At 43.9% G+C, this 16,250-nt stretch overlaps 1 protein-coding gene across 3 annotated transcripts in view; it reads right to left on the bottom strand.

Annotated features, from left to right (window-relative positions):
- Positions 1–5,130: 5,130 nt before the first annotated feature.
- The window catches only part of ASB13 (ankyrin repeat and SOCS box containing 13), a 48,606-nt gene continuing 37,486 nt past the window's right edge, over positions 5,131–16,250 (bottom strand). For 2 of the 3 annotated variants that reach the window (XM_077472124.1, XM_077472126.1), the window contains 2 exons: positions 12,531–12,722; positions 9,320–9,621 (listed from right to left, as the gene is read on the bottom strand). In XM_077472124.1, coding sequence (XP_077328250.1) covers positions 9,428–9,621; positions 12,531–12,722 — 386 coding nt within the window. In that variant the 3' untranslated portion in view covers positions 9,320–9,427. Of the gene's footprint in view, positions 6,958–9,319; positions 9,622–12,530; positions 12,723–16,250 lie in introns of those variants that run through there. The other variant, XM_077472125.1, reaches the window with a different exon arrangement.

The following is a 16,250-nucleotide window of genomic DNA, read 5'->3' as shown; positions in this document are numbered from 1 at the left end:
TGCAAAACTAGAAGTGCCATCATGCCTCTGCCTCTGGGTGTCATGCTTGTGGCTCTCAGAATCTTGCTATGCCTCCTGGGACTTGTAGTTTTGCAACAGCTGGAGGTCCGCTAATTGCATATCCTTGCTGTAGATGATTGATCTCCCATCTGATGGAGCCTGCTTAGTTCCAAGTCCATTGCTGCTTTGCATAACACCAATGGCCTTTATAACTATTTGTAAGGGGGACATTCTTCCTAACGATGACCAATGCAAGGGGCATTTTTCCCACTGATTTTCAATGAACTGGTTTTAGTAGGGGTAACCCAACCTGAAAATTATTTTAAAGGTTCCTCTAGGGTAAAAGGGTTGACATAGGCTGGTATAAACCATTCCCACAGCCATCACAAATAATCCCTGTAATTGGCCTAATATATTTATTAAGGTATTTCAGAAAAATATTGCATTATGGCCACTAGATAGACCTGCAGATCTTAGAAAATAAACACAAAATTCAGGCATTATTTGTGATGTTTGTGTGTATGCTTGAGACATTCGTACAGCAATTTTTATTAATAAAAAGACCCCTAGGTATAAGGTGATCCCATAATCTCAAATAACTCTGTACACTGGCACATTTATCAATAAGCTTACCAGATTTATATATTGAAATCTGGGGACACCCTACTTACCACATCCACAAAAACACACCCTCATCTGTAACCACCCCGACAAATTCACACCCCCATTTTTTAACATGCCTTCAAACAAGCAATAATGCAGTGTGTGTAGCTCAATGTGGCAAAATGTGAGTGTGGCCACATTGCTTAACAGTTGATGGGTATAGTTAAATATAACTTGAACTTATGTTGCTATGGGTCAACAGTCAAAAGTATAGGGTGCAGGGGTTTTTATTAAGTTACACAGAGAGTTTAGGGGCCAGGAGTAAATAACAGAGTTCAGGGGTCAGGATTAGGTAATGCACAGAGGTCAGGGGTAGGTAACAGGGAGGTTAGGGGTCAGGATTAGGTAATGCACGGAGTTCAGGGACCAGGAAAAAATAACAGAGTTCAAGTGTCAAGATTAAGTCATGCACGGAGGTCAGGGCTCAGGGGTAGGTAATGCACAGAGGTCAGGGGTAGGTAACAGGGAGGTTAGGGGTCAGGATTAGATAACATGGAGAGTTCATGGGTTAGGTATTTTTTTCACAATAAAAGTTTGGGTTAGGATTAAGTAACACATAGAGTTTGGGATCAGGAATAAGAGTTCGGGGATCATGCAATTACTCACGGATAGTGGCTTGTATCTGTCTTACCCAGAGCCTGGCATCAGTCTGAGGAGCTAGGTAGAGTGTGAACTTTGCCATGCACAGGCTCCAACTTATCAAACTGTGCAAGTGTCAGTGCAAAACAGCACAACTGGAGCAGTCTGAGTGTGCACCAAAGGATGAATGACCATACATGCGCAGAGGACTTTACTGGCCCCATTTGTGAACTGATCTATGCACAGAGTAATGGGTGTCCGCTCTCCGGGACACCTGTTTCCTATGGTCAGATCCCTCACAATGGGGGCTGTCCCTTGGAAATAGAGACAGATGGTATGGTAGCATTAATTTATCAAGAAAGTTTGTGACAAATAAAGAAGCAAATCAAGCTGCTTCTCATTAAACAAAGTCTATGGGGGAGATTTACTAAAACTGGAGCTCTCCGAATCTGGTGCATGTGTGCATGGTAGCCAATGAGCTTCTAACTTCAGCTTGTTCAAATAAGCTTCGACAATAAAAACAGATTTTTCAGCATGCGGTGGGCAGCACAGTGGTGTAGTGGTTAGCACTTTCACCTAGCAACAATAGGGTTGCTGGTTCAAATCCTGACCACGACACTATCTGCCTGGAGTTTGCATGTTCTCCCTGTGCCTGCGTGGGTTTCCTCCAGGTACTCCGGTTTCCTCCCACACTCCAAAGACATGCTGGTAGGTTAATTAGACCCTGTCCAAAAACAAAATTGGCCATAATATGTGTATGTCAATGTTGTAAGTGTGTCGGAACTCTACAGGTTAAAGGACCGCATAAATAGCTGCGGATGGACACCGTTGGCAAGAAAAGCGCCCTACAAGTCATTCATTCATTCATCCCTTATGTGAAAGATCTGTGTTTATTTGTAATGTCTACAATACTGGGTAGCAAACTAAGACAGATTTGTAACACATTTACCATTGGAGATAAGACAAATTTCTTCCGAGATAGATTTTCACTCAAAACAGACACAGAATCAATAAGTGGTCAGGACAGGTTTTATTGTCACAGTGCTAATTTAGACTATATTTATGAAAAGCTGCCTAGGTCCTCTAGAGATATACAGTATATTGCAATAAATGTTCAAGCTGATCATACTCGGGGCCCACTGGGCAAACTAGGCAGCTGCCTAGGGCGCCCAGACACTGGTGTTCCTACTCTTTTTCTCTCTGCAGCAAGCAACTGGTGCCTTGTACACACGGTTGGAAGTTCCGACGGAAAAGGTCCGATCGGATTATATTTTCGGAAAAAACGATTGCGTGTGGGCTCTATCGGACTTTTTCAGTCGGAAATTCCGACGGAAAAAAATTGAGAGCAGGATCTCAAATTTTCCGTCAAAAAAAAAAAAAATCGGACTTCTTCCCATCGTTTGTAGAGAATTCCAATCGGACAATGTGCCACGCATGCTCAGATCAAATTACGAGACCAAAGCTATTGGCTAGTAGCCTCAACTTAGTCCAGTCGTAACAAACGAACGTCATCACGTTCCGAACGATTGGATTTTCCAACAACTTTGTCCCACCGTGTGTTTGCAACACAAGTTTCGGACAAAATCCGTTGGAAAAAATCCAAAGGATTTTGTGATCGGAATGTCCGACCGTGTGTACAAGGCATGAGTCTCAGCATCAGCAGGCAGCCACCGCCTTGTTCGCACATAGTGTCAGGGGCGCAAAATGAATAGAAGCAAGCAAACATTCATTAACCACTTGCGAACCACTGTTGGCATATATACGTCGGCAGAATGGCACGCCTGGGCAAAGTACCGTACCCATACGTTACTTTGAATTTCCCGCCATACTCGCCTGCCGCAAGCTCCCTGACTCCGCAGGGATACCTGCGATCGTGTCACGGAGCTGAAGAACAGGGAGATGCCGATGTAAACAGCATCTCCCCGTTCTGCTTAATGACTAGACACTGATCGCCTGCTATCTGTCATCGGGAGCAGTGATCAGTGTCACGTCACACACAGCCCATCCCCCAGACAGTTAGAAACACTTCCCTAGGACACACTTAACCCCTCCCGGCCCCCTAGTGGTTAACCCCGTCATTGCCAGTGACATTTTTACAGTAATCAATGCAATTTTATAGTATTGATCGCAGTATTAATGCCAATCGTCCCAAAAATGTGTCAAAATGGTCCGATGTGTCCGCCATAATGTCGCAGTCGCTATAAAAAAATAAAATCACTGATCGCCCCCATTACTAGGAAAAAAATAAAATATTAATAAAAATACCATAAAACTATCCCCTATTTTGTAGAAGCTATAACTTTTGCGCAAACCAATCAATAAATGCTTATTGCGATTTTTTTTTACCAAAAATATGTAGAAGAATACATATCAGCCTAAACTGAGGAAATTTTTTTTATTTTATATATTTTTGGGGGATATTTATTATAGCAAAAAGTAAAAAATAATGCCTTTTTTTCTAAATTGGTGCTCTTTTTCTAAATTGGCGCAAAAAATAAAAACCACAGAGGTGATCAAATACCACCAAAAGAAAGTTCTATTTTTTGGAAAAAAAAGGATGTCAATTTTGTTTGGGAGCCATGTCGCGCAATTACCAGTTAAAGCGGCGCAGTGCCGAATCACAAAAAGTGCTCTGGTCAGGAATGGGGTAAATCCTTCCGGAGCTGAAGTGGTTAATGGGCGCTGGTGAGGCTGCATTGATGGGCGCTGGTGAGGCTGCATTTGATGGGCACTTTATTAAAAAGGAGGGGTATACATGGGCAGGTAAAAAGGGGGTAGAGTCAGGGGTGGGGCCAGGGGGGCAGCAAAATGGGGTTTCACCTAGGGTGTCAAAAATCCTTGCACCAGCCCTGACTATAATAACTACAACCCCACTCTTCTGAGATCTTCACTGTACAGTATGACCTGACTGGTGCCACTACCAAAAATCTTGAGAATGGTACCCACACATGAGCCAAAGCATGTGTGCGTACCATTGTCCATTCCCTGTTGACAGGGTGTCCATTGAAGTGAGGCCAGGGTGTATATGCCAGGTACTGCTCTGGGAATTTCAGACAGCGGCTGTGCAAGGCAGGCCACATATTGCATATGTTAAAGAGCCGAGTTCTAAAAAAGTATGACCTATTATAAATGTTCTTGATGAGGAGAGGAATAGGGCAGAAAATAAGTGCCCCAAAGTGCACTTATTCTTCAAAGCTGAACTCCTGCTACATATAAATGATTCACCTGCCAGCAGTGTAACTGATCAGGGTTACACAGCATAGATATGCGAATGACCTCACAGGAGCTTGGCCACCTCTCCAGCCTGCATATTACAGAACCAAGCAACAATCATGCTGCACTGATGAAGCTCTCTAAGCACCCACTAAGTGCTTGTGTTTTAGTGTTCTGAATTAAGCAATGACCCTACACGCAGACTCCCCTACTCAGGACTGAATGCCAGGAACCCCTAAATTGCCACCACCTAACCACCCAGAGCTCTTCTTCAACTAATGAGTACACATCATTGGAACTAAAAGCAAACAACCTTAATCCCCCATACGATAATTGACCACATGCTCTAAATCTTACCAACATGAGTATATTTTGTAGAAGTGACTTTTAGGAAAACGCTGTTTTCAGCCCCAAATAACGAAGCTACCTCTACACCACTGTAATGCAATGTAGCTAGGACACCCCGACCCCTTCCCCAAAATGATACATCACACCTTGACCCCAAATGATTGCCAAGCACCACATCTCAATGTTTAATCTTTCATTCTGGTTGTAACGAATTCCAAATGTATATAAAATTTTTGTCCTCAAAGAACTACTGAACAAGAGCATTTCTGATGGGTCCTTTTATTCCCAAATATTTTTATTTAAATTATACTAGACAATGGCAAGTCATCATATTTTATTTTCATCTTTATTGTACATATTGACAACAGTGCACTTGACATGATTTGGCGGTTTGAATCTTTAATACACAATAATAAAAAACATGCATATATAAGTTATGTTACTTAGTACTAGAAATTCAGTGGTGCGTACAAGCGGCTATGACAAAGTACATACAGGCATACCCCACTTTTAAGTACACAATGGGGTTTATTTACTAAAGCTGGAAAGTGCAAAATCAGGCTCACTTCTGCATAGAAACCAATGAGCTTCTAACCCCAGCTTGTTCAATTAAGCGTTGGTACTAAAACCTGGAAGCTCATTGGTGTCTATGCAGAAGTGAGTCTGATTTTGCACTTTCCAGCTTTAGTAAATAAACCCCATTGTGTACTTATAAGTGGGGTATGCCTGTACTGCTTTTTTTCCCCAAGGGCTCCAGAAGCAAGATTGTGGAGTCATTAAAACTCTGGTTTCTCCTTCTGGATAAACACAGCACTCAATCATACTAAACATATTCTCCATATAAGTTACCACAACAGCCTTATTGCATTTATGGAGAAGGTATACCAAAATTAACAAAAAAAAATGCAAATACCGGTCAAGCCCTGGAGATAAGCAAGTGGTATGTACTTTTGGTTAGCACATCATTTTGTGTTTTCATGAGTCTTTAAAGTAAAAAAATAAAAACAGACAAACGGCTAATTACACAGAAGAAAGATGCATATGTGAACTGTAATCTATGGACTTTGTTATACTGCCAAGCACCTCTCCGATTTATATACAGTATAGTACCTCTATTAGACATAACAGGCAAAAGTGTCACCACACCCCCGTTAGAATTAAAAAATACAGTAAGGCAACCTCCCCACTTGCTGATTGGAGAATGAAAAAGCAGCAGAACACCGGTATGTCATTGCTTCTCCTATCAGCATAGATGTGCACCGTCTATTGCAGTAGGGGGTGTGCACCCCAAAGCTCAAACACACATGCGTGTGTCTACATATATATGATCCCGGAACATTGATCCCCCTGCCAGCGCAGTAAAAGAGAAGTGCGTGAGTGAGCCAATAAGAGGGAGATCTTTACCATCTCCCCGCCTGCACACAGAGTGATAATGCTAATGCACACAAGGTGATTAGGGTGTGCCCAGGCACCGCCGGCACACCTTGTGCGCACACCTATGCCTGTCAGCATTTTTCCATGCAGCACATGTACACGAAACAGTGTCCGATTAGATCTCCATGCTGCTTTTCCCTCTCCCAGTCTGAGTGTTTCTGTCTGTGCAGGGGATGACAAGAGGTAAAGATGATTCAGATAAATATGCCAGTTGTATGTAAAATACATTTATTCATTTTAAACAAATGAACAACTGCAGTAAACTGTGTTTGTACATCTACCTGAAGATTTAAATATGCTCTTCCTGTGATTTATTTACTCTGCTTCCTATGCCTACAACTATTTCACATGTCACAAATCTGTTTTACAAAAATAAAATTAGATCAACAACATTAAATTTAAGATAAAAATTATATGTACAAACAGGATGACATGGATTTTTGATGAGCACCTATACCATGCAATAAATACGTAAACTACTGCTTCTGTTCCACGTGAAGAATCAGTTATGGATTTATTATGATGCCTTCACAAATGAGCCCATTAAGTTCTTACGTCAATTTTCACATGATCCTTTCAAGCACAGAGGGATTCATTTATAAGCAAGATATTCCATAAGTCTATGGGGTATATTTAATTTATAAACTTTTTCTACTACTCCTTGACCAAGGGCTTCTCTAAGTTTGAGTCTGCACAACTGAGACAAACTTCTGGGCATCTCTGTAATTGAACAGAAAGATAAGAATTAGTTAAAAAAATAAATAAAAAAACAGTAATTTAGTTCTAAATATATATAATATAAAACAGAACAAGCACTGCTTTCTGTCAACAGTACTGGAGGCTTCTGCCCTTACAGCTTCAGTAAGCATACACACAAAGCACAGACACACAGTCAGAGCACAGACAATACATACACAGTGCGCAGACACTGCACATGCATTTAAAGCGGAGATCCCCCGGCGTAAAAAATAAATAAAAATCAGCAGCTACAAATACTGTAGCTGCTGACTTTTAATAAAAGGGCACTTACCTGTCCAGGGAGCCGTGATGTCAGCACCGCAGCCGATCTTGCTGCCGTTGCCATTCCTTGTAAGGGAACCAGGCAGTGAAGACTTTCGGCTTCACTTGTGGTTTCCTACTGTGCATGCGCGAGCCGCACTGCACATTTTGATTGGTCCCTGTTGTGTTCTTGGACCTGTGACCTGGAGGGGGGGGGGGGGGGAATCCGAACAGCAGAAGTTCCATTTCTGGGTGCAATTCCGCTCTAAGGCACAGACACTGCACGTGCAGGCAGAGCACAGACACTGCACGTGCAGACAGAGCACAGACACTGCACGTGCAGACAGAGCACAGACACTGCACGTGCAGACAGAGCACAGACACTGCACGTGCAGTCAAAGCAAAACAATGCAGCTGTAGTTAGAGTACAGACACTACACAGTCAGAACACAGGCAATGCACACACTGAGGCCGCGTACACACAGGCGGATTGTCTGGCGAACTAAGTTCGTCAGACAATCCGACAAACAGTCCGTCCTACTTTTGAATGAACGGACTTGACCACACACGACGAACAGACAGTCCGCCAAAAGCTTGCGCGATGACGTGTACGGCACGTACGACGGGACTAGAAATTCGACGTCCAATACACTGCAATGCAACCTTCGGCCGTGTAAATCCTTTCTGAGCATGCGCCATACTTAGTCCGTCCAACTTGCCTACTCACGAGCGGACTGTCCGCTGAAACCAAGTTTGGACGGACTGTATTACAGAAATTCCGAAAGACTTAGTCCGCCAGACTGTCCGCTGAAAAAGTCCGCTGAAAAAGTCAGCTGAAGCCCACACACGAGCGGATTGTCCGCTGAAACTAAGTTGGCCAGACAATCCGCCCGTGTGTACACGGCCTGAGAGTACAGACACTCCAGGTGCACACAGAGTACAAACACTGCAACAACAGTCAGAGCACAGACAGTGCAGGCATAGATAGAACACAGACATTGCACATGCAGTCAGAACAAAGACACTGTTCAATGCAGTCAGAGCACAGACTCTGCTCCAGTAGTTAGGCTAGATTCACACCTATGAGATTTGCAGTGTATTTTCAGTTTTGCCTAAATGCACTACAGTCCATTTAACATGATTCCTTATGAATCACGTTCACATCTGTGCGTTTTCAACCAGTGTGTTTTTTGGAAAGGGTAAGGGACGTTTCTGCCTGCAGCAGGTTGTGTTTTTGATTCCATAGATCTGAACTGAAAAGCATCAAAAACACAGTGCTTGCTGGTTTTTCCCGCATGGCAACAGACACCTGTCAAAAAAACACAAAATGCACCAGGAAAATGCATGAACTGCAATCTGCATAGGTGTGAACCTAGCCTTAGAGCTCAGACAGTCAGTCCAAACATAACAGATGGAGCATAAGCACACTTGGTACACACAGAGAACATGCAGACCGAGCACATGCAGTAAAAGAGCATGCAAGCAGAGCATACAGAATATGCACAGCCTAAGGACACATGCTGAACACAGGGGGCACACAACCTGAGAACAGTCTGAGTACTCACCCAGGGCATGCAAAGATTGTTTGGCACAATCCGAGATCACAAATGTTAAAGTGGAAATGCACAGCCTGAGACCTCACACAGTGCATAGGGAATGCCACAACACACAAAACACGCACTGAGAACACACATACCAAGCATGCACAGTCTAAAGCTAGGCATAGACGAATCTAAATTCAGAGTTCAAATTTTGATCAGTGTGTGGCCATCCCTGTTTGACAGAAGTTGATTGACTGAATTCTGTTAAATGAAAAAGTTGGAAAACTTTTCTCAAGTTTCTATTTGTCAGAATACAATGTCCTGGCCAGATAGAGGGTCAGGAATTCCTCCATCCACCTTCCTTATGTATAGATGTAGGAACCTGAGTTTATTTTTGTTCAGCACACTGGCTGAACGCAAAAAAAAAAAAAAGCCATGTATAGCCAGCTTAAAGGGGTTGTAAAGGTTCCTGTTTTTTCACCTTAATGCATCCTATGAAAAAACACCTGTCAGTGACCGACCTCCAAGCCACCCTCCCCCCCCCCCGTTTTACTTAGCTGGACCCTTGAACTTTCTCTCTCTGCCTGGGGTTCTCGGCTCTTGATTGGAGGATAGATTGATAGCAGCGCAGTCATTAGCTCCCACTGCTATCAGCCTCTATGGACGCTGAATGCTGGACTCGGGAGCCGCCCGCAAGGTAACCCCCCTGTAGATCGCTTCTCCGAGGGGGTTTTCAGATGTGAGGAGGAGCTGCGAGAGCCGCCAAGGGACCCCAGAAGACGAGATTCGGGGCCACTCTGTGCAAAACGAGCTGCACAATGGAGGTAAGTATGATATGTTTGTTCTTTAAAAAAAAAAAAAAAACCTTTAGTGTCACTTTAAGACCACACATAATGCCCACACAGCCTGAAACTACACACAGAACACATAAAGCACATAAGATATGAGCAGTCGAGACCACGCAGTGCACAGGGTATGCAGTCTAGAACCACAGGGCACACCACACACAGCCTCCAAATCCTCCAAATGTGAATTTGAATAGAGGATATACATATATAGCTTGCTGTGTACCAAGTAGTGACTTTATATTCAAATGACTGCTAAAAAAAAATTTGACTGTGCTACATCCTATGCATGCAAATTAGGGAATATGGTTTACAACCATAGGCATGCGCAAGGGGTGTACCGGGTGTGCCTGGGCACACCCTAATCACCCCATGTCCTGTGGCATATAATCCAGTGTGCGAGGCACACTGTGCCCTGCCATACACTACACACCCTGAGTAGTCCATCCTATTTCATCATCAGTGCTGCTTACTGCATCATTTCCCAGTCATTGCCGCAGCGGAGCATTTCTAACTTTCAGCTGGGGGTCCACTGTGCTGTACCAATCCTGTATTATCTCACTCACAGGAATCCTATGAGTGAGATATTGAAACAGATAATCGGCAGTGCCTGGCACAGCGTGCCACATGAACAGGAGAGAGGACACTGAATCTGCACCCCCTCCCCTCTCCCTCCCACCCCTCCACCCAGCGGCAGATTTAATTATAGGGCACACAGCAGCTCTAGAACCTGGCTGCCTGAGCCCAGGGGAGACAGGCCTGCGACCATAATTTGTGATGGCAGGTAAGATAAAGACCCCCTCTCTTTCTCACCTCCTCTCTCACTCCCCCCTCTTGTTCCCCTCTCTGTGTCACCCCCTCTTTCTTGCCCCCCCCACACTCCTCTCTTACCTACCCTCTCTTGTTCCCCTCTCTGTCTCATCCCCCCCCCACTCCCCCTCATTGCAGTTAGTGTGTATGTGTAAATATACAGTGCCTTGCTAAAGTATTCGGCCCCCTTGAACTTTTCAACCTTTTGCCACATTTCAGGCTTCAAACAAAGATATAACATTTTTATTTTTTGTGAAGAATCACCAACAAGTGGGACACAATTGTGAAGTGGAACGAAATCTAATATAAATCAAATATTGGATTTTTTAAACTTTTTTAACTAATAAAAAAATGAAAAGTGGGGCGTGCAAAATTATTCGGCCCCCTTGCGTTAATACTTTGTAGAGCCACCTTTTGCTGCGATTACAGTTGCAAGTCGCTTGGGGTATGTCTCTATCAGTTTTGCACATCGAGAGACTGAAATTCTTGCCCATTCTTCCTTGCAAAACAGCTCGAGCTCAGTGAGGTTGGATGGAGAGCGTTTGTGAACAGCAGTTTTAAGCTCTTTCCACAGATTCTCGATTGGATTCAGGTCTGGACTTTGACTTGGCCATTCTAACACCTGGATACGTTTATTTGTGAACCATTCCTTTGTAGATTTTGCTGTATGTTTGGGATCATTGTCTTGTTGGAAGATAAATCTCCGTCCCAGTTTCAGGTCTTTTGCAGACTCCAACAGGTTTTCATCCAGAATGGTCCTGTATTTGGCTGCATCCATCTTCCCCTCAATTTTAACCATCTTCCCTTTCCCTGCTGAAGAAAAGCAGGCCCAAACCATGATGCTGCCACCACCATGTTTGACAGTGGGGATGGTGTGTTGAGGGTGATGAGCTGTGTTGCTTTTACGCCAAACATATCGTTTTGCATTGTGGGCAAAAAGTTCGATTTTGGTTTCATCTGACCAGAGCACCTTCTTCCACATGTTTGGTGTGTCTCCCAGGTGGCTTGTGGCAAACTTTAGATGAGACTTTTTATGGATATCTTTGAGAAATGGCTTTCTTCTTGCCACTCTTCCATAAAGGCCAGATTTGTGCAGTGTACAACTGATTGTTGTCCTATGGACAGACTCTCCCACCTCAGCTGTAGTTCTCTGCAGTTCATCCAGAGTGATCATGGGCCTCTTGGCTGCATCTCTGATCAGTCTTCTCCTTGTCTGAGCTGAAAGTTTAGAGGGACGGCCAGGTCTTGGTAGATTTGCAGTGGTCTGATACTCCTTCCATTTCAAAATGATCGCTTGCACAGTGCTCCTTGGGATGTTTAAAGCTTGGGAAATCTTTTTGTATCCAAATACGGCTTTAAACTTCTCCCCAACAGTATTACGGACCTGCCTGGTGTGTTTCTTGGTCTTCATGATGCTCTCTGCGCTTTCAACAGAACCCTGAGACTATCACAGAGCAGGTGCATTTAGACAGAGACTTGATTACACACAGGTGGATTCTATTTATCACCATCAGTCATTTAGGACAACATTGGATCATTCAGAGATCCTCGCTGAACTTCTGGAGTGAGTTTGCTGCACTGAAAGTAAAGGGGCCGAATAATTTTGCACGCACCACTTTTCAGTTTTTTTATTTGCTAAAAAAGTTTAAAATATCCAATAGATTTCGTTTCACTTCACAATTGTGTCCCACTTGTTGGTGATTCTTCACAAAAAATTCAAATTTTATATCTTTATGTTTGAAGCCTAAAATGTGGCAAAAGGTTGAAAAGTTCAAGGGGGCCGAATACTTTTGCAAGGCACTGTATATAGTTGAATATATATTTTATTAAGCTCTTTCAAATCAATATAAATATTTAGAGGCATAAACACAAATTTTGCAGAGGTATATATATCTATATAGATATATATACTTTTTTTATATATACACACCCATGTGTCTTTGAACTTTGCGGTGCACACTCTATTGCAATTGGCTGCGCACACCTATGTTTACAACTTTCAATATTGTTCACCATGTAAAATTTTGATGTATCCCGTGATCTGAAGTGTTTTATGACCTGTAACACATACCGTTACTCCAAGCTATAATCAACTTACTTTCATAGTATTCGAAGCATTTAGCTGTAGGGCTGTTGGGCCAGCTGTAATCCGAAGGCCTTTTTCCACGATTGTCCCTTGCATAAACATTTCCTCCAAACTCAACCAGCATCTCAATCAGATCCTTGTTTTTCACCTTTGCAGCATGATGCAGTGCTGTCTCGTGAAGCTTTGCTGCATTTACCTTTGCTCCTTAGGTTAAAAAAACAAAACAAAAAAACAACAGAAACAAATGTTAATAAAAAACACTTTGATAAACGCTAATGGAACATAAACAAAATCACTGAGGGTCAGTTCACACTGGGATGACTTGTCAGGCGACTTAGCCGCCTGACAAGCTGCGTCCCGTTCTGTACAATGGAACCGTTCTAATTGGAGCGACACAAGTCGCTCCGACTTAGAAAAAGGTTCCTGTACGATTTTGGGGGCGACTTCTATAGAGAAGTCGTTTTTTCAAAATCGCCGCATCGGTCGTGTCCAGGTCGCCTGAGGCAGTCACGCAGCAAGTCGTGCTGCCTCAGTGTGAACCGACACTTATGGGTTTAGCTTTCTTTCTTTACTATAACAAAAAAAGGTCAAACAAAAAAATGAACTTGAAATCCAGTCTTATATTTCTTTATTGTTTCCTAATAAGTGGTATTTTACAGTTTTGTGATCCACCAAAATTAAACAATTTTGCCAAGGAACAATTCCAGGGATTAAATGAACCATTCGCTTAAAGCAGAGTTTCAGATATTTTTTTGCAATGTTCACAAGTAGTACAATTCATTAAGGAATAGTTAATACTAGTAGGTTTCTAATGAATTTTGTATTTTTTAAACTCACTCTGCTCTCCCCAGCGAGTGTGCTCCCATCTTCAGTATGGGCATCTGAAAGTCACACATTGCTCCTTTCCGGTGTTCTGCCTAATAGAGTCCGCCTATCAAATGCTGTCCGCTCCGTACTGCGCATGCGCAGTACGGAGCAGAGGAAGCTTCGGAAAAACTCCGAAGCTGAACGGCGCCTGCGCCGTGAGTGGAGGAGGTAGCCCCACTATCCAAGCGGACATAGGGTTGAGAATTTTAGAGGGCCCCTCGCGGGCGAGCTTCGCTCGCCACGCTTCGGGCTCGGCCTCGCTCCGCTCGGCTCTTTTTTATTCTAACTCTATGTCCACTTGGATAGTGGGGATAGAACCTGGACTCACGGCGCCTGCGCCGTGAGTCCTCGGCAATTTTCGGAATCTGTGTTCCTGTGTACTGCGCATGCGCAGTACGCAGGGGACACCATCTGATGGAGGACACTATTTTACAAGACACCGGGATGTGGTGCTGCTGGCTCCCCTGCATGCACCCCCTGATCTTGCCCATGCACATATCGTACTAAGCGGGGCACACTCATTGTGTTGCCGGTTGCCTGGCATTGTGTAATTTCCGGGTTTGAAAACGCTGCAATGCTACAAGTGGAGGATGCCCATTAACTCCTGGGATTGATGACACTTATATCCCGGTAACCAATGGGTGGGCATAAATGATGCACCGCACCACAGCAAGGTAAGGCGGAAGAGGAACTTTATGGTTGTCAAATAAGGTAAAAGAACTTTTGAGAAAAAAGAGGCTCATTACGATGAGTAATTTACATGCAATCACGAATGCGGGGGGGGGGGGGGGTATTCAAACTTTAAAAAGAGTGCTGCCAGCATTGCTGCAGAGGTTGAAGGGGTGGGGGCTCAGTCTGTCAGTGCTCAGACCATATGCCGCACACTGCATCAAATTGGTCTACATGGCTGTCATCCCAGAAGGAAGCCTCTTCTAAAGATGATGCACAAGAAAGCCTGAAAACAGTTTGCTGAAGACAAGCAGACTAAGGACACTGATTACTGGAACCATGTCCTGTGGTCTCATGAGACCAAGATAAACTTAGATGGTGTCAAGTGTGTGTGGCAGCAACCAAGTGAGGAGTACAAAGACAAGTGTGTCTTGCCTACAGTCAAGCACAATGGTGGGAGTTTCATGGTCTGGGGCTGCACGAGTGCTGCCAGCACTGGGAAGCTACAGCTCATTGAGAGAACCATGAATGCCAACATGTACTGTGACAACTTGAAGCAGAGCATGATCCCCTCTCTTCAGAGACTGAGCCGCAGGGCAGTATTATAACATGATAACGACCCCAAACACACCTCCAAGACGACCACTGCCTTGCTAAAGAAGCTGAGGGTAAAGGTGATGGACTGGCCAAGCATGTCTCCAGACCTAAACCCTATTAAGCATTTGTGAGGCATCCTCAAACAGAAGGTGGAGGAGCACAAGGTCTCTAACATCCACCAGATCCATGATGTCGTAATGAAGGAGTGGAAGAGGACTCCAGTGGCAACTTGTGAAGCTCTGGTGAACTCCATGCCCAAAAGGGTCAACAGTGCTGGAAAATAATAGTGGCCACACAAATTATTGACACTTTGGACCCAATTTGGACATTTTCCCTTAGGGGTGTACTCACTTTTGTTGGCAACGGTTTAGACATTAATGCTGTGTGATGAGTTATTTTGAGAGGACAGCAAATTGACACTGTTATATAAGCTGTACACTCACTACTTTACATTGTAGCAAAGTTTCATTTCTTCAGTGTTGTCACATGAAAAGATATAATAAAATATTTACAAAAATCTAAGGGGTGTACTCACTTTTGTGAAATACTGTATATATATATATATATATATATATATATATATATATATATATATCAGACTTCGCTGCAAGCCTTAGGTAAGCTTCCCCTTAGTCTCGGACCGTAATAAAACGCCACTAATATAGCACAAAGGGGTTAATTACACTGTCACTGGCCACTACTGCATTAGTGATCCATGGCAGTGTTAATTAACCCATTTATGCTGCAATACAAAGGGGTTAACACTACCATGGTTCAGTAATGCAATGACCAGTGGTAGTGCAATTAACCCCTTTGTGCTGTATTAGTGGCCAGTGTCAGTGTTATTTAACCCCTTTGTATTGTAGCATGAATGGGTTAATTAACACTAACACTGGCCACTAATGCCAAACCCTGTCAAAGATCACTAATGCATCAGTGACCAGCAGAAGTACATTAATCCCTTCATTCTGCACATTACTGGGTAATGGCCGTGTTAGTTATTTAACCCCTTTACACCCAATTACACAATCCACCACACTCCCCAAGGAGTTAACTAGTCCAGTGCACTGCAAAAGCCTTATGTCTGAGTCACTGCAATATAACACTGTTAAGCAATATACAGTATATTCTCTGCTCACTTACGTTATCCAAGCAGCATGCACTCTTGGACTCTCCCTTCAGGCGCCTCTCTCTCGCTTCCTGTCCCGGCCTCAGGATGTCAGAGGAGGGGACTAGAAATGATCTGCCAGGCAGAGTGGAAGTGCAATCATGGATGTTTACTAGTGCTGAGTGCAGGAGCATGGGAAGCGTTCCAGCACTTGGCACCCCGCTGCAGCTCTGCAAGGGCACTGTGCAGGGTCTCTTCTCCTGGACTTCAGTGGTGATCTGTGCAATGCTGTGCATGCTCAACCATCAACAGGTAGACTTTAGCCAGAGCCAGCACTCAGTTATCCCCCTTGTCCCGGCTCTGGTGTCAACCCTCTGGCAGGTGTAACCCGGGTGCGCCTTGCACCCTCCGCACCCCCATAGCAGCACCACTGGAAATATGGTCTGAGGCACGTTACGGTTTACTCACCAGTGACTCATGACTTATCCCTG

Source organism: Lithobates pipiens, unplaced genomic scaffold (genome assembly GCF_037356315.1).
Source record: "Lithobates pipiens isolate NorthernLeopardFrog02 unplaced genomic scaffold, aLitPip1_a1.2 Scaffold_8, whole genome shotgun sequence".
Classification (NCBI taxonomy): Eukaryota; Metazoa; Chordata; class Amphibia; order Anura; family Ranidae; genus Lithobates; species Lithobates pipiens.
This window is presented reverse-complemented; position numbering and strand designations above follow the sequence as displayed.